The sequence below is a fragment of the Aspergillus caelatus genome, assembly GCF_009193585.1.
Source record: "Aspergillus caelatus strain CBS 763.97 unplaced genomic scaffold BDV27scaffold_57, whole genome shotgun sequence".
NCBI classification, from domain to species: domain Eukaryota; kingdom Fungi; phylum Ascomycota; class Eurotiomycetes; order Eurotiales; family Aspergillaceae; genus Aspergillus; species Aspergillus caelatus.
This window is the reverse complement of record NW_022475320.1, coordinates 112,340-139,390: the sequence shown is the minus strand read 5'-3', so window position 1 is coordinate 139,390 and position 27,051 is coordinate 112,340. Positions and strand designations below refer to the sequence as shown.

The window sequence follows — 27,051 nt, the reverse complement described above, 5'->3', positions numbered from 1 at the left end:
CTGGCAGCATGGGCAATGGCGAAGAAAATTCAATCATTTTCGACGGAGAGAACGGCACGATGAAGATTTCTGGTGGGCCAAATAGTCTATTCGCTATGGAAATCCGACCCCTCATCAAATTCTGGGTCGAGGAACGGAAAGATATACCCTGTTTCCTGGCCGCAATGACGTTGGATTTCTATGATAAGACTACACGAGCTGCTCGGATGTAGTCGGCCTTCCTAGTTCTTGTTTTCACCTTCTTTTCCTTTGGTCTTTCTGGTTTCATCACCGATGTCAATGGGTATAAATCGGCTGTTTCTTATGTTACTTTTAGCGATTCCCCGGCACAGAGGTGTCACTGTGCCATGTTTTATCTGATCACCAAGCCTGTATTACTATGAAGACAACCATGAATTTGAAATACAGTATCATCTTTGGTTTAGAGAAACGGTCATTAACGACGGCATTGCTGCCTTGATACCTAAATCGTCTGAAAAGCGTCACTGCTAAATACATACGTTGCTGGTATTTGGGGCATTAATATGCGCCGGCTATCCCACGGTGAGAACCTATTTACAGGCGAAATGCCATGCCTACCTGTCCGGAGGGTGGCTATACACACAAAGATTACTGCGACACAGGGGAGCAATAGAGGGAAAGAAACGAAGAAAACGAACGTAAAGAAATCAAAGGACCGAAGAGACGATAGATATATACCTCGCACAAAAGGAGAAAGGAAAATAGTCAAGAGAAAGGAAGAGAAAGATTGGTAGAACGAGAGTAACATACAAAGTCGTGGGAGTAAATTATGTGCTAATATGGCGGCAGGTAGTGTCAGCAGACAAACTTTTGGAAGGCGTACTATTCCAAAGAAATCCGACAAAGACAGTTACGGTGGTATCTTGAAACTGGAACGGTCCGGCGGGTTGCGATCATAATTTGTTCGTAGAAAGTGCAAAGGAAGGTGCTGTTCTCGTGACACTGAGGTCCTGATTAAGGACCATCGGTTCTAAGGTAGCACAACAGTCTGCTAGGATGAGACATATTTGCCTCCAACCAGCTTGCGAGTAGTAGGAACCTCTTTCCATGTTAGGGAGGGTTGAGTATCGTCATGTGCACCGGAGTCTTCGTCCGCAAAAGGATCAGATCCTTTTGGCGTACTCTCCTCTGTTGGTAACGCGGCACTGATTCCCAGTCGCGAGCCAGCATCAGGAGTGTGGACCTCGAATTTTGCGTCGACCTTCCCTTTTCTTGGCCAACTAGTTGCCGTTGAGAATCGAACCAGCAGCTTGCCGTCAGATCCGGTTTTAATTTCGAACTCAGGCATCTTCCAGGTCACTGCCGAGTGCTTGCGACGGAAGGACGCCCCCGTATTAGGATACATCACGGCACTCGTAGCATGGGCCACTTCTCGCCCTTCCTCAGGAGATGTATCCAGGTTCACCGTCAGAACCAGGTTCTTAAGGGTGATTGATTCTCTCGGTGAGGAAGATGTGAACGACGGATTCAAGGAATAGAAGATGATGACACTAGCCTGATGTTCCTCAATGTTCCATACAGGTTTGAAAATAACCGGACAGTAGGCGGAAGAGTCGGATGGGTCAACATGAAGTTGGTACTTGAAAGCCACTGTCGGTGAGGGACGAGCAATTGTGGGTATATGTATGCTGTACTGTCCTCTCTTTTCATCGGATAAATCCTTATCTTTCTCTTCATTCACGAAATGAGGATTTGCAGCTACCTTCTCCAGCACCTGGAAATTTTCTAAACGAACTGTGGTGTTCGCCTCGGGGGTTCCGTTGTATGCTAATGCAAGCTCTCCAATGACGGATGACTTGGTTACAACACCGTCGGATAACCATGCATTAACCGTTTCAATGATAGACGCGTTCAGACCTGGTTCGTGGAGATCAGGGTGTGCAACTGCACCTGAGCTACCGTGCAAAGTGTGCCCCGAGCGAACCGAGGTTGTATCCGACAGAGCATGATCTTCTGTTGCAATGCTGGGAGAAGCCGCATGCTTTGATGGGAGACCCGGAGAAACCGGCATAGAGACGTCAGACCCAGATGGCAGAGTGGGGACATCACTACCTTGCGGTGGATTAGGAATGAACACTGTGTTACGGACGTCACGCCGGCCGCGCAAGGTCCCTACATTGCGTCTCACACCGCTTTGCTGGGCTCGCTGGATGGCCAGACCGTCAGCAAGGTGCCAAAGGGGTGCCAAAGGGGCATGTCCATATAACACTCACCAGTCTCAACTGATTAGCCATATCGTCCATTGCTTGCTTAGCTTGATCTTCATCTTCGAATATAGGCTGATCCCGAATTGTTAGATTGATGCCAGCTTCCTCCATACTATAGATATGATTAGCAACTGATTTTCTGTGGAAGATGTGAGATTCACATACCCAGCTGCTTCTCTCTGTGCACGAGTGATCTCATCAATAGTCTGAGGTGGTTCCGAGAATCCTTCGGAGTCGACCCGTGGCTGTTACGTGAAATTAACGGTCTGAAATACATCCATCGTATCACTACATCTTACCTGGTTTGAGTCACTGATAGCAAAACCTGTCTCAGCAGGGGGCTCTGGGGCTGTTGTCCCGTTCGCAGTTGTTGGTACTGACTGAGCGGCCGGGATGGAGGCCATCGTACCGTGGCCTTCATGATCATTGGTTTCGCTGGGGATGCGTGTAGCTTCATTGTGGTTTTCCTGAGTAGTCAATGCAGTACCCGGGCGTTCCTCATCCGGTAGTGACTCGGGGATTTGCATGTCTCGAGAATCTCCCCGTTTGAAAGACGCAAAAGGGCTGCGGTGTTTCTTATCCGAAAAGAACGCAGCCCCTCCTGAGGGTTGTATTATGCTCTTCCTTCTATTCATGACGGTACCTAATCGCTTGAGTCCGCCAAGGGGTGTGCTATGGCGGGGTTGGGGCTCAGGTGCTATACAAAAAGTAAGAATATCATCGATAACGACATCCAAGACGTTTGAAAGACAACAGTCGGGTCGGTCAAAAGGACAGTACTTACCAGGTGGTGTTCTGACAGGGCCAGAAGTCTCTGAGCGTTGACTAGCAGTGTCATCATGAAGGCGTGGCGGTGGTCCAGAAGGTGCTGCTGCAGGGGTAGGAGAGGTCTGTTGCCTCAATATAACCGGCCTTCCCCCATTGACCTTTTCAGCAAATGTTTTGATTTCGTCTGCGGTCTCCACATTGAGAAGTACATTTAAACAAGTTTCTGCCGCTTGACGGCAACGCTCAACCTGATCCGACTCGTGAGTTTCCAGCTGGGTGAGCGCGTCTCGCAGATGGTTGAGTCGACTCTCGTCAGCTGCTTGAAGCTGTTCAAAAGCGAAAGGTGCCCTGGACTCCCATTCCTGCCTAACTCCTTCAGAGGCAGCAACCGCGCCAGCCAGCTTGTCTGCACCCTTCGGGCCTTTCTCTCTGGCTTTCTCCACCTTTTTGAGCGATGCTTCCAAGTTCTTCGCAAGAGTTGCAAGATCGCTCTGGACCCCAGGCAAAGATGCCAATTCGCGGTTCTTGGTGTGGTAATCCCTTAGAGGGCGTTCCACATCTTCCTCGATCTTCTGTGCGAAGGTTTCATGCGACGAGGCCACCATTTCCGTGGCATTGACGATGCGTTGCCATGGTATCTGGAATATTCTATTTGGCCAATTGACACCACGTTAGAGAATTGGTATCCCGAGTGAGATATTCTAATGCGACCTGAGCTTACCCTAGTGCCGCTCCATTATCCAGTTGCTGGCGCGTCGCAAGTTTCCGTAACCCTTGGGCGTATGCTTCTTCGACGCGGCGTCGCTCCTATTGCGCGGATCAGGATTAGCTCGCCCAATCCACGTCACTGAATTTGAAAGGTGCCACTATCATACCTGCAACCAATCCGCGATGTCGGCATTGATCTTGTTGATGAGGCGAATGCGGTCGTTGAGAACACCGGTAGCTTGGCCTGGCTGCAAAGAGGCCTGAAGAGAGTAAACATATCAATCAGCGAAGTTCTTTAAGCCCGGTAGATCTAGATTGGGTCATGGGGAGGGGAAGAGTGTCTCGACCTTACCAGCAAAGCTGGATACTCCTGCCGTGAGAGATCCATCATTTAAATACACATAGGTCACAGCTGTACAAGTCGATGAGGGGGGCGGCGCATAATAAGGTCCAGCCCGTAGAGATGCGAGAAAAACGCCCGAAAAATGAGTGATTTGTTAACGAAAGAGTGATGTAAGTCCGAAAGACCAATGCAAGTCGGTAAACGTGCAGTACAGCTGCGGGATGTGGAGGAAGGAAGAGGAAGTGCTATGATGACGATGACGGGTTGCAACGCCCGGAAGAACTAAAAGCGGACCCGGACTCGGAAGGGAGAGCTAAACCGCACTGAGCTTAGCGAGGTTAGTTGTCACATGTCCCGCCGCCTTCCTGTATGTATCCACTAGTAAGAGAAAGTTAGTGCCTGACTTAAGTATGGAGTAGAGCATCATGAGTCTAGAGAGTGAATTGATTGTTGCCTTCAAGTGCGTTAAAAGGATCCGTTAAAATACCTCTAGCTAGCTTGGCTGTAACACTTCCCTACATCTATTGAACAATATCTCTGGTGATTGCTACACTTGTCGCCACGTTTAAACAATGGCCGATTGGAAGAAAGCCCTTGGCTTCACAGATAGGTTAACAGCCATACAATCGTTGTAAGAGAAGACAACTTTGCACTCTGTACCAGGGCAATGCTCATGCCTATCCCTTAGGACAACGGCTTATCAGCGTGCTTCGTCGTCTGCTGCATTTGCAGAGGCGCAGTCTCAGGCAAAGAGATTTGAGACCGAAGCTTATGATCAGGCCACATCGAAGGTATGGGCTCCTAGCAATACGCCTCATCTTCTGTCCGCAAATATTTACTCAGTCTTGTTATACGTAGGAAGAATATGATCAATTGTGCCAGAAGGCCATTGACGCAGCCGAAGCCACTGGTTCGGCTGCTCCTGTAATTAGTAGCTCCGATCAGATACAGAATAAGGAAGGGGTAGAGGACTGGCCTGCGGGCCAGGATATCGGACCATACAAGGCATGCCTTCATCATTTTGATGGGCTTCATTCCACTATCTACAAATCCAGGAGAACTGATGGGACCCTGGTTGCTGTGAAAGTTACTGTCCCCCACCTTTTAGTACCACCACACGACGCGAAGTGCGAAGTTCAACTCTTGCGAGAAAGCGCTGGAGCTTATGTGATACCTTTACTCGAAACGCTGAAACTTGACGGAGGACGACTGATTCTAGTGTTCCCCTTCATGAAGCATGACTTTGAACATTTATTGCGACGAGGCATGTTGACTGCTACGCAGACCAGATCTCATTTGCGCGATTTGTTTCGGGCCTTGGCGCACGTCCATGAGTTGGGAGTTATACATCGGGACATAAAACCTTCGAACATTCTTCTGGACTCACCCGATGGACCAGCCTACTTGGCAGACTTTGGGATCGCTTGGAAGGAGGGACATAACGAGACTGAACCAACGGATAAAAAGATTACAGACGTGGGAACCACATGTTATCGACCTCCTGAGATATTGTTTGGTTATAAAGGATATGGCACAGCTCTCGATCTTTGGGCGGCTGGGTGCGTGGTCGCGGAGGCCGTGGCTGTAGGGCACAAGCAACTTTTCGACTCTGGGCCTCTGGGCAGCGATCTCTCGCTTATCCAATCTATATTCCAAACCTTGGGTACTCCTGACGAAGAAATATGGCCGGTATGCCATGACCCCTGCTGAAAACATTTCGGTTGGCGCATACTGATACGGCAGTAACAGGAAACCGAGAAACTTCCAGACTGGGGCAAGGTAGAATTCTATAGATATCCTTCCAAGTCGTGGGATGACATCCTTCGAGGGGCGTCCTCGAAAGGTCGGGACTTAGTAAGCCAACTGGTGCGTTATGAGAGTAGCCAGCGCATTTCTGCTACACAGGTAAGCTTCCCAGGAGTTGAGGACTGTTATAGTCACTCGAGACGGCCTCCGGAGATTTTTCTACCGAAATCTAATACCTCGACAGGCTCTCAGACATCCCTATTTTTCGGCATGTTAACGGCCGGTACGGAAGACCATCAATCACATGTTACGGGCAGGAAAGATAGGATGAAGAGAAGGGGAAAGAAAAGACCCCATGGGTCCACTGGTTAAGTGTTCATATGATGGAAATTGTGTAAATATAATGTATGGCGGTCTGCTGTTAACAATCATGCCGGGTCCCACCGGCATCTTTTAGGCGTTTCAGTATTCTTGACGGCTCAAAATCGAGAGATGATCACGCCTAAAGAGCGAGGACGGTCGGCACTGACCGACAGGGGAAAAAAAGAAAAGCCGTCGGTAAAACTCCACCTTCAATGAAATGCCAACTACACGGTAGTTCGCCTCCGGGGAGTCCCTCATCTTCAACGTGGATTACATGTGCTCACGTGATGATTGCCTGATGGTTTTTGTGCGATGAGAAAAGAAAAGAAAGGAAAAAGAACGACGAAAGCTTCAGGAACCCCAGTTTAAGGTCTCCCTGCGGCCCACATTCCTGCAGAAACTCTGTCTTGCCCCTTTTTTTTCCATGCTTTGCTTCATGCAAGTGAATGAATTGTGAATTGCGAATTGCATTGATCTCCTCTTTCCCCCTGTCACCTCATAAATTATTTTGTTGTATGAGAGAAGAAATCCGCCACGCGAGGCTGAAACGGCGAGAGCAGACTCAGCGAAGAGGATCAATGCAACGTCTTTCGGGGATAAGTGGATGCCACTAGGAAAGGCCGGAGGAGCGAGAGGCTTGGCTAATTAAAATCACGGGTCCCGTTATATTGAACAGTGGTCGATCTTCTCCAGATTAATCCGAATAAGCGACCTCGGCCACTTTCCATTGCATTGTCGGATCTCGATATATGTATGTCTGTATATGTAAGCATTCTATCATACCGCGAGAAGCACGGGGGGCATCTCCTTGTGTTTTGATGCGGTTCGTTGGGACAGGAACAGGTATAACAAAAAGCCAAATCAAATAAAAGGGGTGGGGAGGACAGAATGGATGGAAAAAAAGTTCCCAATTATAGAGAATTTAGGATGATTGGATGCAGCGTCCATGTTGTTGGCTGCGGTACGATACCATACTGCCCGTCAGCCCAAGGACGCTCGTGCATGGGGATCGAGTTGTGCTCGAATAACAGTGGCGGGTGACTCGGCATGGCCCTCGTGTCCGTATTTACCGTCAGATAACCAGGCACCGTACAGCTCAATTTCCCATCTGAGCCAGTGAGAGCCAGTAGCAGCCGGCAAACAGTGGGGCTATCGGCATAATCCCCCGCCCCAGTGGGTTAGCGTCGTCAGACCAATACCAGCGGATACCAGACCCTGATTGGGTGGGTTCCCCCTCATTAACCTCCATAAGCTTTGATCTCATTTCGTTTACTTGCAGCCAAGGGAACCACCGCGGTAATTACCGGTATTTTTGCGAGGTAGGGTTAGGACGAAGAGTATTCAACATGTTTGGCTGATTTCCCAAATATCCCCCAATCTGTTGTCGTTCTTCTCCTCTTACACTCTTCTCCAAGTCCTTCTTTCATTTCTACCCAATCGCCTGGGAATCCCGCACGCTGGGTTCCCTTCCTTTCGTTCACATCGTACGGCCTGGAAGCTCGTTGTCCTTCTTTTATCGACTTGCGCCGGCTGGGAACCAGCCACTTCAGCGCTATAGCTGACAATTTCCATTCTTTATCATTCTCACCTTCACATTCCTCATTCCTTAACGCGCTTGCGCCACTTTTACTTTCACACGCGGCCGGCTCTTCTGGCGAGATTGAATCAAAGCCAAATCTACTCGCGTGCATTTACTGGGCAAGCCCCCATACATTCTTTTGAACTATATCAATTCTACAAGTCTACAAGTACAATCGGCAACCACCACGCCATCCCAAGCGTCGTGGCCTTCCTGGGAAAAGTAAAAGGACGACAGACTATTCAATCTTTGTGCCGCCAACAGCATATGTCCCCCTGCTCTGTCGTTTGAGCCAAAATTGACCTGGGTTTCAGTGGATGGTATCTCGACTTCTGGTGGATTAAACGACACAAACCATGGTTCATGCCCATAATCACAACCATGGCCCCAGCCTGGAGGCACGGAATCCCGACCATGGCGATAACGGACAAGAAGTCACGGTGGTTTATGTAACTGCTTCCGCAGACTTTGACGGTCCTGTAGGTGGTTATGTGACAGGTGAAGACCCAAAAACAAAGACCGCGGCTCCCACAGTCGGCGTTGGTCCTGCCGTTCAACAAAGTCGCACATCTACCAAGGAAGAACCAACTACGACTGAGAAACCAACGAAGAAAACTACGGCAGTGGAGACGAAAACAACAGCCACCACCAAGATCGAGACGACTGAGACCACCAAGGAACAGCCTACTAAGACGCAACAGACTACCAAGGCAACTGAGAAAGAGACATCCACGACCGATCAGAAGAACACCCCTACCGCAATGACTACCTTCTCAACAGCTACCTCCTCTACTTCCTCCTTGTCCAATGCTGGATTGGAAGATGCTGCTGCCACGCATACGTCGTCTTCGGATAAATCAGCTGCTTCGTCAACCGCTCTTCCTGGAGCTTCTGGAACTGAAGGCCTCACAGGAGGTGCAAAAGCGGGCATTGCGATAGGTGTAATTCTGGGAGTCGGCTTAATCGCGGCTCTCATTTTCTTGTTCATGCGCAAAAAGAAGCAGGGCCAGAAAATTGACGAAATAGAGCCCGAAAATGAGAAAGCATTTGCTGCCAGCAGCGTAGCACCTCCCCCTCCTCCGCCAAAGTTTGAGCCGATGACTCCTACCAATCCACCGCAGCTCAACGTTCGACCGGTGACCCAGTTTGCACCTGATCTCACCCCCTCTTCCACAGGAGCTCTCTCTGCGGCTGGTGCAGGCGCAACTCTTGGAGCAACTGCCGCTGCCTCGCGCAACCTCACGGAACATGTCTCACCACCCCACACTCCGCAGTCGAATGTAGGCACCTCGGATCCTTTTACTGACCCGGTGAATCCCTTCAGCAACCAGGCGGAGGCGCCATCCCCCAATGATGTGGCCAGACCGATAACCCCTCCAACTGCCCCTGAGACCATGGCGCCTTCAAATCCGGTTCCTGCTGAAGCCGCTGTGGGAGCGGCTGCTGCAGGTGCGGTGGTGGCTGCAGCGGCTGGAGGTGCTGCAGTTGCTGCAGTTGCCTCCAAGTCTACCGAGAATGATCATCCTAGTCAACCTGAAAGCTCCGAGCCGAAGGCTGATTCTCAGCCTGAACGTGCGGAAACGAGCCCTGTCAATGCTCCAGACGGCACTGAAGCAACTGGTTCTACTCCTCCTGTTGTTGCTGCAGTTCCTGCCTTTGGCCCTTCTGAACAGGGTCCACCTCCCCCTCCAGCTCCTCTCAATGTGCATCGCGTACAGATGGACTTCAGTCCTTCCATGGAAGATGAATTGGAGCTTCATGTCGGCCAGCTTGTTCGGCTTCTCCATGAGTACGATGACGGGTGGGCTCTCTGTACCAGAATGGACCATTCACAGCAAGGTGTGGCCCCTCGTTCATGTCTCTCTTCTCGCCCTGTGAAGCCTCGAGCTCGACCACCTCCGGGGGCTGGCCCCGGCCCACGTGGTCCACCAATGATGGGACCCAATGGCCCGATGCCTCCTGGTGCCATGCCCAATCCTCGTTTCTATCCACCAGGTGGACGCCCAATGTCTCCTGCTCGCCCGATGTCGCCAGCGCGTCCTATGTCCCCAGCACGTCCCATGTCTCCGGCTCATCCTGGCTATGTTGGGCCTCAGGCACCGCGTCCTCATCCACAGCGCCCGATGTCCCCTGCTCAGTTTCCCCCTGCTCCCCGATCATTCTCGCCAGGGCCAGGCCCTCGACCAATGCCGCCTCGCTCGATGAGCCCGGGTCCATATGGTCCCCCAGGCATGCAACGACCGGAGATGCCTGTCAACCAGCGGCAACGTAGCAACAGTACTGGTGGACCAGTCCCACGCACCGCCGGGTCACCAGGGCCGAGTCCTTTGGCTGCTCCTAGAACCCCACCTCCATCAGGCGCGCTGCCAGCAATCCCAAACCTAGCCCCAGCCCCCGCTCCCGCCCCGGAAAGTAACATGCCACCCCAGTGAGCTATGGGCGTTCGCGCTAGACCAATGATCGTCGATTTCCACGGGGACAACGGCTGGCATTGTCGTTAATATGTACGAGACTGCTATGATATCATGTGCTCCTGCAACGAAAGCGCTCTATCCAAAGTCACAACGCCTTATGTCCCCGCTATCGACTCCCCAAGTTTGTTTCTTCTTTTTTTTTTTTTTTTTTTCTACCACCTGCTTTAACTTATATTCTGTATGACCCTTCCGTCTCATTCGCAGACCACTTTCATGAGGATTTGTCTGTGTTCTCTTCCGTCTCTTCCTTCACTGCCAAGTGCCTGCACATATCTCACCTGACGGAATATACCCAACTTTGTAAGATTTCTTTCTATTGAATCATGAAACCAGAGATTTTTGGATTACTTTATGTGATTACCCTATTTCTTTACTACAATATATTTTACCTGCTTTAATCTTTCTCCGATGTCCACGTTGCATTTTATCCATTCAAACCGAACAGTGAACCATGATGGTATATGCTCTCTAATATCTGTGTTGATGTCAAATAAAGAGCCCGAAAATAAAGGAGAATAATAACAGTGTATAATCGTATAGTACCCCTTGCTAATGTAGTTCATAGCCCTTCGCTCAGTCCTTTCACCCTGCACAAGGACCACAAGTATCTAGTGTATCTATGTGATGTAAAATAAACCCGTACTTTTCAAAATCCACAAAATCAAAGTAGTACAAAGTCTGCCCGCTCAAAACTAACATGCAGTTGCAATGATATGCTTGTATTCATGCCACTGTCAAAGCAACGGAAGATATAAATCATACTCCCAGAGAAATGGTCGTTATCTAATCTAAAGGTGTGGAACTCCTCCACTTGCCAGAAGAAGATTAACGATGCTAATTATACCTTCTCCTAGGATCAAACCAGACGCCAGAACCACGACAGTTGAGGACGCCGCATCAGCGTCTTTGATAATGTGTCCGGGCGCGGGTCCTGCCGCGGGATTTCTGGTATCTGCGCCCTGGGGCTCTCCCTCGTTGGCTAATTGAGTGGGAGGTTCAAGGTCCTGAGCCTTGGCGTGCTTTCGAGACCACCACCAGGCGATCAGTCCGCCAATAGCTCTAGCAAGGGTAAATGAGGGGACGTTGAAGATGCCGACGGCGACGGCGATACCGCCTGGAATATATGATCGCCACCAGGCTGTGGCGTCGCGTTTGCCGCCGTTGGCGATGCTGGACGTACCGACCATACGCACAATAGTGATGACCACGAAAACTGCTCCGGCTATCGAGGCGGCTTCCCATGCCATTGGGGGGAGACCTTGACCTGTGACCAGGCGGGCTGTGAAAATCCAGACGTATGCTGTTGGGGTCTGAAACATGGGACCCGGGACCTCGTAGACGTTCACGTACATCTTGTATACTGCTGTTGATAACACGGCGCCGACTAGACTGCCGATCATCTGGCCGTAGAACTGGGCCTTTGGGCTTGCACCCAGTAAGTGGCCTGTCTTCAAGTCTTGCATCATATCGCCGGCCTGTAGGGCACCGGACTCGGATACTGCGCCAGCAAGAAGGTTGGTGACTAATGCAGTGCGCCGGGAAAAGTGGGAGGCGGGAGTTGCGAGAGAGAAAAGCAGTTGCGTTAGTTTACTAATCCCAGATACCGGGTTCAGGTCCGTCTCGCCGAGGGCACGGACACCCATTATAGATAGAAGAACAGCCAGCAGCGTTGCAAGGCTGGAAAGCAATGGGGACATGACATCACCAAAGACGAAGTGCATGCAAACAACGTTCAATATCAGTGTCAGAGGCAGCAAGATGATCACTGTTCTTGTGGAGATAAGTTGAGATGGAGGGGCATCTTCCTCATCAGTAGCTCCAGCGCGCCTTCCTGCTAGCAAAGCAGGGGGGTGGCTTGGCATAGAGGATTCTTCAGAGATGGGGCTCAATGCCGAATAGCTGATATAATCATGGCGATGAGATTCCCCTGCGCCTTGCGGGGAAATCCGGCGCCAAAGACGACTAGAGAGGAGCTTGGCCTTCAGTTTGGGGGCATTCTTTACAGCTGGTTTGAGCACTAGCCAGCCGAGGCTAACGACCGAGTCAGCGAGCATAATGGCTAGAGAAACCCATACAATCCAGGCCTTGCTTCCGTCATCCCAGCTGTCCACAGGACCAGGAGCCCAACCGCGGGCCTTGGCAAATGGGGACAAAATACCCCAACCTAAAACAGCACCAAAGAGCATATGCATACAGGTCGAAGGCCCCATGATAATTCCTTGCCCAACATATGCTGGCGATGGATTGAGAGTCCATAGCCAATTTTGCGCTAACGAAAGTCCGAAAATGGGAATATCACGAACTTGAGGGACAAAGTATGAAAACAACGTCTGCATTCATTAGTACATGAGCTCTATGTTAGCCAGAGGAGGTGGTATTGGTTCTCACATAAACACCAGAGACTGCGAACGCGCCAACCAAGAGGCGCATCTTCGACCTCCAATCTTTTTTGTCACTGTTCTCCTCTTCCAAGGTAGGTTTCCTCAGTAAGGCACCGCTCTCCTCAGATACACGAGAAAGAATAGGCGCCTCCTCCTCTTCATCTCTCCCCACACCCATATCATCACTCACCCTGCCCTTTCCTTTCTCATCACTCTGTCCGCTTCCATGAAGGACTCTCAGCATCAACGCTGATGCTGTACCGCTAGGAAACTTGAGCTTCTCGCGAACAATGACCTCTTTTCGCAAGGGAACGGCAAATACAACACCGAACAAGCATACCCCAAGACTCCAGATAACCAGCTTCCAGAAACTTAGTTTCAGCGGTCCACCCTCTCCAACGCCTCCGTCGCCAGAGGGCCCGTCTTCACCGTCCCTTATAAGAAACTCCAAGGCAGGTATAACACCAACGAAGCCACAGCCTAGTGGCATTGTTCCAACCGCCCCTGCCACCGTCTGAATGAGGACATTCTCGATGGGGGTAAACGGATAAGAAAGATGCTTAGAGAGCACTTTGAAGACCGAAAATCCTATCAATGCCGACGGCATTGCCATTGTACTAATCCATCCTGTTTGCAACCCAAAGTATGTGTTCGAAAATGTGATGAGGGCGCCGATAATGAGGCCAACTAGAAGGGATCTGGGTGTAAAGCTCTGGGCGGAGGTGACCGGCGAGCGTTCCGGTACAGAGGTCGAGAGAAACCCAGCATCGGCATTATCTAACCTCTCGCCAGTATAATCGTCGGAATCTCGGAAGCGTGATCCATCCCCAGTCGCCGTATTCACCGATTGAGCACCTTTAGAGGCGTTGTCCGGCATATTGATAGTTTGGTAGTTCATCAAGTCGACCGCAACACTAACCCCTCAGCCCTGCATTCCAGATACCACCGTCACAATTGAGATACAGAAAGCTTCAACAGTCCATAACGAAAATGACAAGGATATAGACAAGTAAATAAGAGACGAGAAGGGAGATGGCAGTGACAGGAGTGGGTGATGATAAATCACATTGACGATCACGAGTCCAGCCGCACCATTATGAATGACTAAGCGCCGGCGATAAGATAAGCCTTCCCCGGATTGGTGATGTCACTGTGCACCGATAAGACAACTTCAATTATCTACTTTGTTATGGACATCTCTATACCACAACATTGTACCGATTCCCTGTGAACCATCCTTCCACGGCATCTTTGAACAGCTTCGAATAACCTTGAGCGGTCTTCTGTGCCAACCATGCTAAATGGGGCGTCACCACCAAATTTAAATCCTCCGTGCCCTCCGCCAGCAAAGGAGAGTTATTAGGTCCAGCAGGCTCCTTCACGCATACATCGGTTGCTGCTCCAGCAATTCTGTTCTCTCGCAGAGCTTTAACCAGTGCCTCTTCATCTACAACACCACCCCGAGAGACGTTGATCAGGATGGCATGATGGGACATGGCCTCCAACTCTGGAGTCGAGATAAGGTTCCGAGTAGTCTCCTGCAGCGGAACTGCCAGGAAAAGTACCGTGCTCTCCTTGATCACCGTATCGAAAGGTGTCCTATCTTCACCTTCTGGACCAATAGAACTACCAAAATTCTTACGTCCAGAGATCAAGACTTTCATACCTAATCCTCGGGCAAGATTGGCGATCCGTTTCCCTGTACACCCCGTCAGAAATACTTGGCATAGAGAAGGCAGCAGCAAAGCATGTCATTTGAAAGGTATATCATACCTACGCCACCATTTCCAATAATACCCACCACTTCGTCCTCACACGTCAAGGGAGGATCTCCGTATTTATCCAGATACCGGAACATTAGGGTCTGCTTTTGCCATTCTCCAGCCCGGGTCTGGGCATGCATATCCGCAAGCCTCCGTCGCGTCGTAAAGTAGAGACCCATGGCATGCTCAGAAACAGAGGCGATGTTTGCCCCCGGGCAATTAGTCACAGCAATGCCCCGTTTTCTGCATACTTCAAGATCGACACAGTCGGTGCCAGATGCCACGATCACAATGAGCTTGAGATGCGGGGACTTCTCTTCGGAGAGCGCGGTCGCATCAATGGGGAATGCACATAAGACCAGAATAGAGGCATCGTAAATTCTTTCATGGAGATTTGCTAGTGTTGTTTGGGGGTACACTGTCTTTGTGAACGTATAGGGCTCGGGAAGGTTGAACTCTGGAATCCGGACAAAGTCGCCTTGCAGAACGACCATGTGGTGGTGGTTTGGCAATTGTGGAGGACTCATCTCTTGCTTGCTTGGTTATTTTACTGCTATGAATCACTTGGTGTGTTATTTGCGTTGTCGATGTCGACTGACGGACCGAGGCTTTCAAGTCGGATTTATACGTTCGGCAACCCCACGCTTAAATGGCCACACACACGCACGCCCTAAGGCTGACATTTCTCCGGTGGGTCTGATACAGTGATACCTAAGCAACAATTAAGTCGTGCGGAGTAGTAACCATAAATGCCAGGGAAATTTAATCTCTCTCTTTGCTTAAGCATATCTGGACTGCATAGAATATTACCTGGTTGTAGGCTTTGTGGTAAACATATGGATAATGTATCTGCCATTTCCTAATATGGCCACAGTCTAGTTTGTACCTCCTTCTAGATATATATATATATATACATACATCCCTAATTTAGGCCTACTGTTGAGAAACGGTAGACCACCCACTTCTCATCAGGCATTTATAGGAGAGCTCTCTGTTTGGGGGTCCGGAAAATCCCTTCAAAGTATTTTGATAGCCCCTCAACGTCCTCTAAGTCTCCAATCCATCCGATATATTGATCCGGCCTCAGGGCAACAACGGCACCTTTCAGTCGATCAACTCCCCACTTCTCATATACCCTTCCATCACACTGCAAGTCCCAATGGCATTTCTCATCACCCCATATTTTGTCATACTCCCAGCCGTTGTCGTCATCGAAAGGCCGTAGGGCCTCGGGGAAGTCAAATAATTGCACATCCTCCACGGGCGCACTATGAATGGTAACCACATCAATAGTCGCATGAAGCTTCACAGCCTTGCGCGAAAATCGCCGTAAAACCGAATCAGGGGATGCCAAGTACTCGCCGAAGGTCAGCACCCGATGCTTCTGCTCCTCTGCTCGTACATCACCAGCGAGGAGCAATATACGGAAGCGACCATCGCTCTGAAAGACCCAGGTAGTCCACCGGGTTATACCATCAGCTTGGCTGCGAACCTTGGCTGAAATGAGTTTTTCTCCCGGTGAAAGGTTTTTGGCTAATTTTTGCCCATTTTTATGGACTAGCGGACTGTCTCCATAATGAGACAAAAGGCCTTCGGCAAATGGCTCCACCGAGTCGAGGATCTCCTTCATGGCTTCGAACTTTGCGTGCGCGTCCGGAGGAGAGCCTCCCTGTTGCTTCAGGAACAGCGGCGACCAGCGGCGATCGAAATCTACAAGCATCTCAGCGAGCCGGCGGCGCTCGGGTTCATACGTGTCAAGGATAGAGGCATGAGCTACTCCTTTTGCGACGAGGGCCACTTTCCAGCCGATGTTGAAGCCGTCCTGCAAACTTATATTCATGCCCAGTCCTACCTTCGGGGAATGGTTGTGGACCGCATCACCAGCGAGATATATGCGACCTTTGGTGAAGTTCTGGGCAATTCTTTGACCAATCTGATTCAAATGTTCAGTACGATAGTACCCTGAAGATAAATCCACGCAAATGGCATACCTGATATGTAGTCCACCAGTCGCAAACCTTAAAATCAAACTGAAACGGCTTCAGCATCTGTTGTACCTTTTCTCGCATCATGTCCAACGTAATGGAAGATCGATCAAACCGCCCCGAGGAGGCATCGACCTCTGTTAGTGGGACATAGAAACGGACCAGCTGCCTCTCTCGTGGAATGACGAGGAGTGTTCCGAATTCACTTGACACCGTCGCCGCTCGGCGCACATCGGCTGGCCCTGGATTAGTTATGCAGCTCGTGCTGTAAGTGAAGCTATTGACTTACGAAAATTGGTGATAGGAACCACATCAAGGACACCCCTGCAGTAAATCCGTCAGTCACGAGAAAGTCTCGGATAGTTGGGGAAGATGGTACCATATGTGCTCGGTTGTGGAACCTGTGAAGGGGATATCCAACTGTTTCCTGGTCCAGCTGCGGCCACCATCACAACTGATGAGATACTTCGCCTTAACTACCTCGACTGTACCTGGCTCGTGCTTTCTTCCCGGGGTGAGGTCTTCCACGTCGTCCGGTGCCACATTGTCACGAGAAAGAGACTGCGAGCCACCATAAGTTGAAGCAGCACCTAGCTCTTCTTCAGTGAGTGTCCTCAGCTTGGCCGTGATCGGGTATTCTTCATGGTTATTCTCGAGGCTTGCATCATACTCAAGCGACTCGGCAGCGACACCTCTCTCGACCACAAGGTTGGAGCTGTCTTTGATCGCATCGAGGATATAACGCTCGATTCTTCCTTGACTCAAGCCATGCATGCGATAGGGTGCACTGTCGAGGCTTTCACTGCGAACCTGTTTTGTTCGCTTCAGATTTCCATTCTCGTCCGGCGCCTACTCGGCACATGTATTAGTTACGATGCCCAGGATTGAATCAACAACGAGAGATGGAGCGGACCCAGAAGCAGAACTCGGTGATTTCCACACCTTCATGCAAGACTCTGTGCTGAAACCCCATGCTGTCAAAGAGCTCCAATGTTCCAGCCCTCAATCCATCGGCATGGCCACGGAACACCTTAGTGGCACGCTTGTCAATGATGCGAGCATTGACACCACAACGAGCCATCCAATATGCAGCGGCTAAGCCAGAGGGACCAGCACCGATGATAAGTCTAACCAACAATGATCAATATTTCGAAGAAGCAAATATCCAGGTCTTCCAACCGAACTTACACATCGGTGTGAGATTCAGTCACAGGAGCCATGGTGAAGGCAATTGAGCTTCAATCTGTGCTGGTAGATGGTTGGTATTGTCTGTTTGAATTTCTGCCTATCCGCTGTCGCGAATTGGGCTTTTATAACTTCCAATCCATCCTGCAATTGACTTGACGTCTATTAATCAGAGGTATTGTAGCAAGTCTCTCAGTCGGCAGAGAGATATTTCCTCGTTCCGCTTACAAAGCGATAATTGGGTGGTACAAAGTGCGGTCTAAAGCAGACCTGCATGAGGCCCACCAGTTTAGACCAGTCGAGTTCACCAGAACATGACACGTAATCTCACGACAGACCCATATGCAATGCTATTGTCTCTTTGAAGTTAGAAATCCAAGCAGACATTATACAACCTAGTTAGACGGATTAGCCACTAATGGTACGAGAGTCCCAAGGGCCAAGAGTTTCTAGTTCTGCAAATCCTCATCGTAGAGAAAACTAGGGCGTGTATATATTTCTCCGGGATATATCGAAGCGCAGCCCTTGCAACACCCGACTAACCACAACGGGGCCTGTTTCTGGTATAATAGCGGGAATTAGTATCTTCATATGTAGATCCCACTCCCCGCAGAATTTATTATGTTTTGTTGGGAAAGTGTCAAATAGTGTTGGCGAATAGTGGATTTGACATTCTCATGACCCTCGTTACGTTGCAGCCAAGTTCTCTGTACCTCCTTCTGTCCAGAGAGGATCAGATTGAGTGTTCTTCATTGGCTCCGTGTTAGCAATCATCGCAAGTTATAAGTTGGTGATACCACAAGCATATATATATGGCATCCGGGCTTACCCGTTAATATATCTTTCGAACTATGTGTAGCATCCAAGAGTCAGGTCATAAGTACTAATATGTAAAAGTCCTTATTGTACATCAAAAGAACCAACACACAAAGAGATCCTTGTACCTTTACTTGCAATCATGGCAGATACGCGCCTACCCCCATTTGATTTTCTCTATCAGCTCGTAGCAGCGTCGATGGTTGAGTACGGTGCCAGGTTTTCCGATATATGGACCAAGTGAATCGATGGTTGGTATGCATTACATGCCATCTCTTATAGTATACCTTCATTAGCTAAGAACTATTCTTTCTAAAATCCGTAGAGACCGGTTATAATCTCTTGAAGTAATACAAATGTGGCTAGAAATTCGTCCCGACGACTCAGGGAGTTAGCCCTAGGAGATCATCTCAGACATTGTAGGAGTAGTTTAGAACAAATGGGCTAAATTCTCCGCCCCAAAATGAGCCATGTTCTGAAACAGTTCGAAGGATGTGCAGGTACGCATTTAGAAGGAGTATCGTGGAAATAAACTGTAAAAGTCAGACAATTTACGGAGGCATTTTAGGGTATATAGTACATTCCTTCCGCACTCAACGTCGGATAGCCTCATTAGAAGGAGCAATTGACTTTGAAGAAACTCCAGTCACCCTTGTTTACTACTAACCAAATATAAGGATTGTTTATTTTAACGGGGGCTTTGACGGGGGTTCAGGCCGCGTACCCTTGCATAAGGGCAGCGCGATCCTTGCTTGAGTTCATAGACGCGGAATGACAACCAAGTCCGCTATATCATGCAAAGGTTAATGATCTCCAGGTACTAGGGCAAGATAGTTCTAGCTCAGTCAAGGATTAAGAATCCAGGACACATTCCAGTGAATGCTTATAGAAGGTGCCAATGTATATCCAGGATAACCAGTTCAGCTCCTTCATTCCTTAGGAGAACAGACAAGCCAAGAAAAATGGAGGTCGTTATTGCTATGGAAAAAAGGCGCGTCGCTGGGACACATAAATAAATCTTCAGCCATCTCTGAGAATACTCATCCTTTTCAGCACAGCTGTTGACCAAAAAAAAAAAAAAAACAAACTCTTAAAGCACATTCAGTGTAACAGAGACCAACACCTTTTGACTTCGACTTTCATTACCTCCGCAAATAACCACAAAATGTACTTCTCCACGGTATGTACCATAAAAAAAAAAAAAGTCTTGAACTTTTCAATAGTGTGAGTGCTAATAAGTGTAATCAAGCTCTTCGCTGCCTCGCTCGCTCTCGCCCCAGCCGTCTATGGCAAGGGCCTAAGCGTAGTCGAAGTCGAGGTTCATGGCCACGACAATTGTCATGTTGGAAGACTACCCGGAAACAACCTCGAGGAGCATGAGACCATCGACGCCAAGCCTAAGAAGGTCTTCCCGACTGAGAGTTCCTGCGCTAAAGTCAAGCTGCCTGACCATGACGAAGTCGATACCTATTCCTTTACTGTAACTGCTCTCAATAAGAAGAGTTTCCAGGAGTGCCGCGGTCTGGGTGTTTACGCGAACAAGGAATGTGCCGGCAACCCTGACTGGATTGTACCTTTCCACCCTGGAGAGCTCCATGCCTCCAGTCCTTGTCTCCCTGAGTACGGCTTCGAGGACTACGTTTCGCTTCAGGTTATTTGCAATGATGACCCAGTCCACCGCGATGAAGGAAACCACGAGGCACATGGAGAGGGAAACAAGGGGGGAGAAGGAGAGGGCAAGGATGAGGGAAACCAAGAAGGCAAGGGTGAGGGAAACAAGGAGGGAGAAGGAGAGGGAGAGGGAAGCAACAAGGGGGAAGAGAAGGGCGAGGGTGAGCAACCCCACCGTGAAGCTGAGAAGCCTGCCGCTCAAGATAAGAATTCGATCCTTGGTAAATTGGGCTTCTAAGCGGCTGTGTGTGTGTGTGTGTGTTGAGGAAAAGTACTGGATACTCTTCATCGGTGTGTGGATGATCATGGACGATGTATCATTATATCACTTTCGCAAACGGCTTTTATTTCTTAATACCTAATATTCTTTTTCCTTCACTTCTGTATGTAGGGAAACAACAAGATTTGCTTTCCAATCAAGCTTTATGGGTGGTACCAAGCCAGTACGCCACATTTCTTAAACGTCCCCGATCCACGACGCCATACATACTAAGAAATCCACGAAACAAGCACATGCGTGTCATGCCAAGTTGCAAACCCGACATGAGGCGCCGTTAGTGTGGAATGAAGCGACTGGAATGTTTGCATGTTTCTATTGCTGGGAGCCAACGACAGGAATGCAGAGCAGCGGATGCTTTTTCCCATGACGATGAAAGGTTTAGTGGTTCACATATCTCTAGTAGGCGGAGTATAATTCCTCACGTACCAGGTATGGGACGTACTTTCACCCCGCGATTGGGAGACACGACCCCCGGAAGTAGATGTCGATCTTCCTGCCCTGTGGGAGTATTTCGGAGAAATGGGCCCGTAGTCATGAGAATGTGATATATATATATATAACGGCCAGGCAGGCCAGGAGTTGAAATGCAGATTCAGATCTGACTCTTTTTCTTTGTCAGCGTTGTCTTATATCCTGCTGTCGTTGTATATACAATTTGACTACGAAGTACTTCTTCAATATGCATTGGACAAATGTAAGTGAGAGCAACGACTTTCACTCTATATCTTCTAAGCAAAGCATATATTGGGCTCAAAGACGTTAACAAAATATAGATCCTTCCCCTTCTAACGCTCGCCCACTCGCCGGTAACTTTAGCTCTCAGCGCCGCCCGAGTATGGGCCAACTTCTCTCCCCAGTGCCCAGCGGACGACCACTCCTCTTACCCAGATGATCCCATTCTCAAGTTGCATGAAGAATTTACAACAGCCGTCGACGTGGTCGCCGGGAAATGCCAGGAAGTTCCTGTTCCTCTTCGATACACCATGGAGGTAGACCACGTCTCGATTGACGCAGAGCTCTTCTGGCAGGATAGCCTAGACCAGTGTACCATTGCCGTGCACGAGTTGCCGGGCTGTACTGAGCCACCACTTATACAGAAGAAGATCGGACATGGCGAGGCACTCAGTGAGTGTGAAGAGCGGAACTTTGCCACGTTCACTCAGGTTTGGGTTAAGTTAGAGTGTGAGCAGATGAAGCCGGTTCATCATGGCATAGCTTCTTGGTACCATGGCAGACTTGCAAATGATACGGAGAGTGCTAATAGTACTGGAGCCCATAACAATACTGGGAATCACAATAGCACCGGTTCCTACGGTGGAACTGGTGTGTTCCACAGCAGTGTTTGGAAGAAGATATTGGAAAATCGTCGGGCGCGACTTATGTCGTCCTGATAATAGTTCGTTGTGTTACTCTCTCTATTTCTTTTCAAGAGACTTGATCATCTCATTTGTTGGGAAGCTCCCTTTTGATATGCATGTGTTTGATATCCGGGATTTTGTAGCGTGTTCGCTGTTTCGCTGTTGGTTGACGATGTTGAATAATGATCACGATTGATATGGTACAATTGCATTCGCTTAGAAACCCCCAAGAACCATTGAGCATTGGCATTCATAGTATACAATACATTCCTCTGAGAAAATACATGTAGCACCAAATCGACACGAAAAAGTTGGCTAATAACAAAAACGAAACACAAGATTTACCGACAACGCCCGATTGCTGAAAAGCACAGATAAGTGAATTTTACTAAAACCCAAAGCTATCGAGTAGTGAACTGGGATCAGGCTCGTGGAACATAGTCGGGGGTGGTTGTGGTTTCTTCGGCGCATCGGGCGACTTCGAAGACAGTGGCAGGCCGGTCTTGATTGGCATGTCTGCTACCACGAGACTGCTTCGTCGTCGAAGCATCTTCCGGTAATCAACACCATTCTGCTGCAGGCCAAATGATACTTCCCTCACTGCCTTGGCAGGTGGAGGTTCAGCCAAGAACTCCCAATGGCGCACCAGGTTCAGTGCGAGGAGGTCACAACCCATTCGATCATAGAGACGCGCGTTGCGGATGACGAAGCCCCATTCTGCTGGCCCAGAGACTTTAGATGCACCCTTCAAGGTCTGCAATGTTTTCTCACGAAGCTGTTTGTATAAGACTACTAAAGCAGGATCGTTCGATAGGTACGATTTGGCATGTAGTGGGATCATTCCAGGGCTCCCGGGAGAAGCAGGTGTGGAAGGAATGAGTGTTTCAACGGGAGACTAAAGATACAAAAATTATCAGCGTAAGGGGCCAGGAGGAAAACTAGGGGAATGGTGCCTGGTTGATCGACCGACTTACAATGAGCGAGCGTACAGCCATATCACGACGGCCCAACATCCAGAAAGCCCAGGAAGCCATCCATCGGTTTCCGTCAGAGGCAGCTTCGGGTAAGACCCTCTCTTCCAGAATTTCCTTCAACACTGGCCCGTCATCCCCTTCGTAGGCGCGTACAATTGCAATAGCGAGCTGGAGATCGCCGACTTGATTGATACAGACCATAGCAGCATCGCGCAAGTGATCTGCAAGAAGGAAGAAGGCCGCCGCATACTCTGATAGAGCGGTTAGTGTATTGAACGGACGCAGAGCTTCTATATGGTCAAATCTCACCAAATCTGCGCTTCCCAAGCAAGGCGTATGCATTTTTCAAAGCAGTTGTTTTCCAACGAGGCTCTTGGAAGTTATTTGCAAGTAAACGCTGAGTCGCAGCTTGCTCACGATTCCATTGGGCCATGCGCCAGAGACCCTGGAGAATGTTCTTCTTCCCGAGAGCAATGTAATACAATGAACAGTCAATCGGATTCTTCTCCTCGGTTTTAGTGTACTCATTCCGCGCAACCACTTCCAGTTGAGCTCGCTAGCAATTGTCAGCACGCAAAGCCCTAGGGGCAGGGCATGTGTCATAATATACTTACAATAGCCGTGGTATTCGATAACCACATGAACAAGCCGCTCTCCCTGGCTGCCTTCCATACCATCTTACCGCCGAACTGTCTCGATACAAGATCTAAAAGAATATCCTGGCTACCGCTATGAAAAGCCCAGACGATCTCTCTCCAGGAGACTCTATCTTTGTTCGCAACGCCTTGTGTTCTTCGCAGCATATGCTGCCGGAAAAACAGCAGATAGCGGGCAGCGTTGTCATCCATTGAACGCCGATGCTTTTCGACAGTGGCAACGCATTCGATAGTATCGGCCAGGCGGAATTGCTCTTGGCTGGAAAGTTGTGGCAAAGCAACCCTAGCTAAATTTTCATTGAGCGCAACAGCAGTGTTTTCATCCATGACAGATGGTTCATCCTCCAGCGAAAGATCTTCGTACGCGGAATGTAGTTCCTTGGATGACGCTTTCTGTGAGGTCTCCAAACTTGTTAGCTGCACGGCTAAATAGTACAGTAGTATCTTAACAAACTCACATCGTGTTCCAAATAGAAATCCTCCAGGGACATGTCCAAGAAGCCGTCAAGGTCATCACCTTCGGTATAGAACTTGAGCTTCCGGTGCAACCTTATCAAAATGGAATGCGCCAAATTACTCTTGCCACTGAGGATACACTGCGCCAAGAATTGGGGGTGGAACACAGGCAACGGGCCATTCAGCCGGCTGACAACCTCGAATAGGTCTACAAAGCCTTGGCGACGCGATGGAATACGAAGTTGTGAAACTAAACGATCGTTGGCGTCGATTTCGTTGTCGTACACGAAAAGTTGATTTCCGGCTCCGATCACAAGGTGGCCATTGTTAAGCCAACACGAATCTCCAATAGGATGAGGTGTAAGGTCCCGAATCCAGATCTCTCTGACTTGGGTCCAGGAAGGTCGAGCGTCAAGGTAGTCATAACGAAGCTGAGATAGCAGGATGACTTTGTGGGGAAACCCAACCGCAAGAACGGATTGCATATCTGGTGTGGAAGTCCAGTCCAGGTCACGGATGATATCTTTCTGGCCAAAGTGCTCCTCATACTCCAATTGCGCGCCATTCGTATCCCAGATTGTCAAGTGGCTACGGTCCTCGTCCACAAGAGCTGCTTTTCTGATGGAGCTTCCACTGGCAAGGGATGGGTTTGCTATTCCCGTTTCAACTGTTGAAGTCAATAGCCATTCGACCCGACTCTTTTCTCTGTCGACCTTAGCAGCCCAGGTATGGACAATACCTGTCCGGGTATAAGACAACGCTATGTCGGGAGAGAATATATCGAAGAACCCAGACATTTCAGCTTTAGGGCCTGCTGGGTCAACAGGCAAGATGTATGACATATCCTCCTCAAGGCCCAGATTGAAACTGCAGAACTTCTGTAAGCAGCATTGGGAGCTATGCGCTCCATTCGCTTGCTTTGTTGTAGTTGGGAGCCGGATCTCCCAAGCTATTCCGTTCCTATCGGCCCCGATCGTTGCTATATACACTATTCCCTTTTCCGTCGTGGGGATCGGGAGAACACAAAGTGGTTTGCTTGATAATTGGAATGTCGATGCAGCAATCTTTCTGGCATGAAAAGAGCGTAGATCCCAGACCGAAATTCCATTATGATGGAGGTTAACAAGGAAATCTCCATTCTCTACCACACATGTGCGATGAATGTGTTCATCTGAGTATAGGGAGCTTTTCCGGATAAGCATCGACCCGCTATTCCTTCGTTTCTGTTTCCAAATCATTGCCTTGTTATCATCTGTACGTGAAACAAGAGTATCGCCGATCGCATTGCGGACAATCTTTTTGACTGGGCCATTGTGTCCTGTCCAAGATGCTTTCAGGGCAATCCGGTCTTTGCGTGGGCTCGGATCGAATAATGTATCGACTTGTGAATCATACCATTCGATACGGCCATCGAAGTGGTGCACAAGAATAGAAAGCGAATCACCTAAATGTGTGCTTTGAAATGCACATATTTGGGCATAGTCTTCATCTGCAGACAGTCCCCGCATAAATGAGATATTTAGGCCTTCTACATGGAGGATGTTGAAGGCATTCAGGTCAGACTTGGTTTTAGAGCCGACATCCTCAAGCGCCCAGGCCGACATGTGGCCTTGGCCATCAATCACAACGCAGATTTCGGGGCTTTTGTTGGCGACTTCGATTATATGCTCTAAAGCGTGGTTTCCCTTGTTCCCTGCAGACCTCTGCACTGCCCGTTCGGTAGCCACACAGAAGTCTCTGCTATTAATGACGAAGCCATATCGCCGAGACATATCCCTCTGATCCGCCGTATGCCTTGGTTGGACGGAAGCGCCCATGTCGATTTGTGTCCATAGTTGTAGAACGGTTGGAGAGTGATGTTCCATCATTGCCCAGACCCTGATCTTGTTGTCGGCACATAGGGTGTAGAGAACATTATCGATAGATTGCTCCTTATGAAACGGCTTACGCCAGTGGACGCCCGTAACGATTGCAGGATGCGGAAGGTATGACACCTCGAACCGAACATCGTCCGCGCCAAACGAAAGCCGCCGCCATACTTTGACTAGGCGGTCGTAATATCCAGTTGTAATCAGTAAAGTTGAGTCGGGAGAGAACCGTGCAAATTTGACAGGGTTCGCAAGCTTTTGCTTCCACACCGGACGCGGCACATCGTTCAGAAACCACAGTGTAAGGTGAGAATTCCCTAGGAGTAGCTCGTCGGGGGAGCCCCATGACAGGGTCCAGATCGTCTCATCATCGTTCTCGTAACGGAATGTATGGACAAGAGACCACTATACCAACAAACTATCAGCATTCGGTCCTGCGCTTCCACGACCCGCAACTGGGCTGTGGATATCTAATCCCTTAAACCATCCCTCATGGTAACGGACCTTCAAGGTTTCGTGCTTGATGCCGTACGGCTGGTAAATGAAAACATCCGGACCACCGCAAACAGCAATTTTGCCAGAGGCTTCATCAATCGTCACAGCTTCTAGGGATTCGGCATCGTCGACGTAGATGGTTTGCAGGAGGGTGTGGGGACCGCCGAGGATAACCAGCGCATGGCCGGAGATGTAAACCTGTAGTGAACAAACGCAACGGATCAAGTGTTAGCAGAGCCTGCCCTTCGCGCATGATTCTATTCGAGGACTGAATTGCGGTTTTCCCTTACGACGACACGGAGACCATCCCACAGCGCGGTGCTGAAAGACTGGAGCTTCGCTCGGGGCCTCCCCGGCAGTACCGCTCGCATAGAGGCGGGTAGTTGTTGTGTGTCGCTCGTTGCGCTCAGGATAGAATTACACCATTGCTAGGAACAGAGAACGGAATGTTCGAAACGAGCCTCGAAAACATCAAAAGGCGCAGGGAATAATGTCGAGGAGTTTTCGCAAATGGAATACCGGAAGGTAAGCTGGAGCTCGGGGAAGTTTAAAGTGGTCGAGTTAATCGAGGACTACAATTAAATTACGTTGGTGTTCCGCCCACCGCTCCACTTGCCGCCGTGTGACTGAGCCATGTGGACGTCCAGTGACGTCTGTGACCTGATTTATATAGTACATACTACAAACCAAAATGAGGTATGTATCTGTGCGTTATACAGCGTTTCAAGGCTGCAATGAACTATATACTCGAACTGGTCAACTATAACACTAGGGTCAGAATCTAGAGCCAGCTTTCCAACAATTCAAATAAGCTCCAATAAAGTACGCGCCATCCATGTCTTGCAAAGTGGGGTATCAAAAAGGAAAAGCAGCTCCAGCCTAATGCCAAACAGCGCCAATATAGAAACGGAGAACAAAATAAGCAAGACACTGTACATCCAATATCGCTTTCCT

The 27,051-nt window shown here is 49.3% G+C and overlaps 10 protein-coding genes across 10 annotated transcripts; 4 read left to right on the top strand and 6 right to left on the bottom strand.

The window, feature by feature from the left end:
- Positions 1 to 400: 400 nt before the first annotated feature.
- On the bottom strand, positions 401 to 890 carry BDV27DRAFT_96166 (uncharacterized protein). The gene has a single exon (XM_032078060.1). It carries the CDS (start codon positions 767 to 769, stop codon positions 464 to 466), a length of 306 nt encoding a protein of 101 aa, XP_031929184.1. The 5' UTR covers positions 770 to 890; the 3' UTR covers positions 401 to 463.
- BDV27DRAFT_125866 (FCH domain-containing muniscin-like protein) lies at positions 401 to 4,281 on the bottom strand. The gene is made up of 8 exons (XM_032066433.1): positions 4,057 to 4,281; positions 3,872 to 3,964; positions 3,718 to 3,803; positions 3,013 to 3,644; positions 2,528 to 2,925; positions 2,394 to 2,473; positions 2,235 to 2,340; positions 401 to 2,167 (listed from the first exon to the last, which is right to left on the bottom strand). The coding sequence occupies exons 1-8, from the start codon at positions 4,093 to 4,095 to the stop codon at positions 1,013 to 1,015; spliced, it is 2,589 nt and encodes an 862-aa protein (XP_031929183.1). The 5' UTR covers positions 4,096 to 4,281; the 3' UTR covers positions 401 to 1,012.
- A 218-nt stretch (positions 4,282 to 4,499) lies between these two features.
- BDV27DRAFT_96142 (putative cell division protein kinase (Ctk1)) lies at positions 4,500 to 6,163 on the top strand. Its single transcript, XM_032078059.1, has 5 exons — positions 4,500 to 4,678; positions 4,736 to 4,838; positions 4,906 to 5,736; positions 5,797 to 5,952; positions 6,038 to 6,163. Exons 1-5 carry the CDS (start codon positions 4,620 to 4,622, stop codon positions 6,068 to 6,070), a joined length of 1,182 nt encoding a protein of 393 aa, XP_031929182.1. The 5' UTR covers positions 4,500 to 4,619; the 3' UTR covers positions 6,071 to 6,163.
- A 1,435-nt stretch (positions 6,164 to 7,598) lies between these two features.
- BDV27DRAFT_125862 (SH3 domain protein) lies at positions 7,599 to 10,283 on the top strand. The gene has a single exon (XM_032066432.1). It carries the CDS (start codon positions 8,092 to 8,094, stop codon positions 10,165 to 10,167), a length of 2,076 nt encoding a protein of 691 aa, XP_031929181.1. The 5' UTR covers positions 7,599 to 8,091; the 3' UTR covers positions 10,168 to 10,283.
- Positions 10,284 to 10,361: 78 nt separating this feature from the next.
- BDV27DRAFT_125860 (OPT family oligopeptide transporter) lies at positions 10,362 to 13,627 on the bottom strand. Its single transcript, XM_032066431.1, has 2 exons — positions 12,598 to 13,627; positions 10,362 to 12,539 (listed from the first exon to the last, which is right to left on the bottom strand). Exons 1-2 carry the CDS (start codon positions 13,486 to 13,488, stop codon positions 10,998 to 11,000), a joined length of 2,433 nt encoding a protein of 810 aa, XP_031929180.1. The 5' UTR covers positions 13,489 to 13,627; the 3' UTR covers positions 10,362 to 10,997.
- A 162-nt stretch (positions 13,628 to 13,789) lies between these two features.
- Positions 13,790 to 14,880, bottom strand: BDV27DRAFT_156283 (D-isomer specific 2-hydroxyacid dehydrogenase family protein; the record flags this gene model as incomplete). Its single annotated transcript, XM_032072297.1, has 2 exons — positions 13,790 to 14,289; positions 14,364 to 14,880. 2 exons carry the CDS (start codon positions 14,878 to 14,880, stop codon positions 13,790 to 13,792), a joined length of 1,017 nt encoding a protein of 338 aa, XP_031929179.1.
- Positions 14,881 to 15,329: 449 nt separating this feature from the next.
- BDV27DRAFT_143914 (putative phenol 2-monooxygenase) lies at positions 15,330 to 17,558 on the bottom strand (the record flags this gene model as incomplete). The annotated part of the gene is made up of 6 exons (XM_032070178.1): positions 15,330 to 16,286; positions 16,345 to 16,574; positions 16,628 to 16,662; positions 16,718 to 17,187; positions 17,252 to 17,465; positions 17,527 to 17,558. The coding sequence occupies 6 exons, from the start codon at positions 17,556 to 17,558 to the stop codon at positions 15,330 to 15,332; spliced, it is 1,938 nt and encodes a 645-aa protein (XP_031929178.1).
- Positions 17,559 to 19,504: 1,946 nt separating this feature from the next.
- On the top strand, positions 19,505 to 20,248 carry BDV27DRAFT_156281 (uncharacterized protein; the record flags this gene model as incomplete). The annotated part of the gene is made up of 2 exons (XM_032072296.1): positions 19,505 to 19,519; positions 19,589 to 20,248. The coding sequence occupies 2 exons, from the start codon at positions 19,505 to 19,507 to the stop codon at positions 20,246 to 20,248; spliced, it is 675 nt and encodes a 224-aa protein (XP_031929177.1).
- A 721-nt stretch (positions 20,249 to 20,969) lies between these two features.
- BDV27DRAFT_143912 (uncharacterized protein) lies at positions 20,970 to 21,681 on the top strand (the record flags this gene model as incomplete). Its single annotated transcript, XM_032070177.1, has 2 exons — positions 20,970 to 20,984; positions 21,064 to 21,681. 2 exons carry the CDS (start codon positions 20,970 to 20,972, stop codon positions 21,679 to 21,681), a joined length of 633 nt encoding a protein of 210 aa, XP_031929176.1.
- A 149-nt stretch (positions 21,682 to 21,830) lies between these two features.
- BDV27DRAFT_125857 (WD repeat protein) lies at positions 21,831 to 26,639 on the bottom strand. The gene is made up of 7 exons (XM_032066430.1): positions 26,388 to 26,639; positions 26,107 to 26,295; positions 23,737 to 26,007; positions 23,237 to 23,680; positions 22,932 to 23,178; positions 22,623 to 22,873; positions 21,831 to 22,543 (listed from the first exon to the last, which is right to left on the bottom strand). Exons 1-7 carry the CDS (start codon positions 26,466 to 26,468, stop codon positions 22,037 to 22,039), a joined length of 3,990 nt encoding a protein of 1,329 aa, XP_031929175.1. The 5' UTR covers positions 26,469 to 26,639; the 3' UTR covers positions 21,831 to 22,036.
- Positions 26,640 to 27,051: the final 412 nt, after the last annotated feature.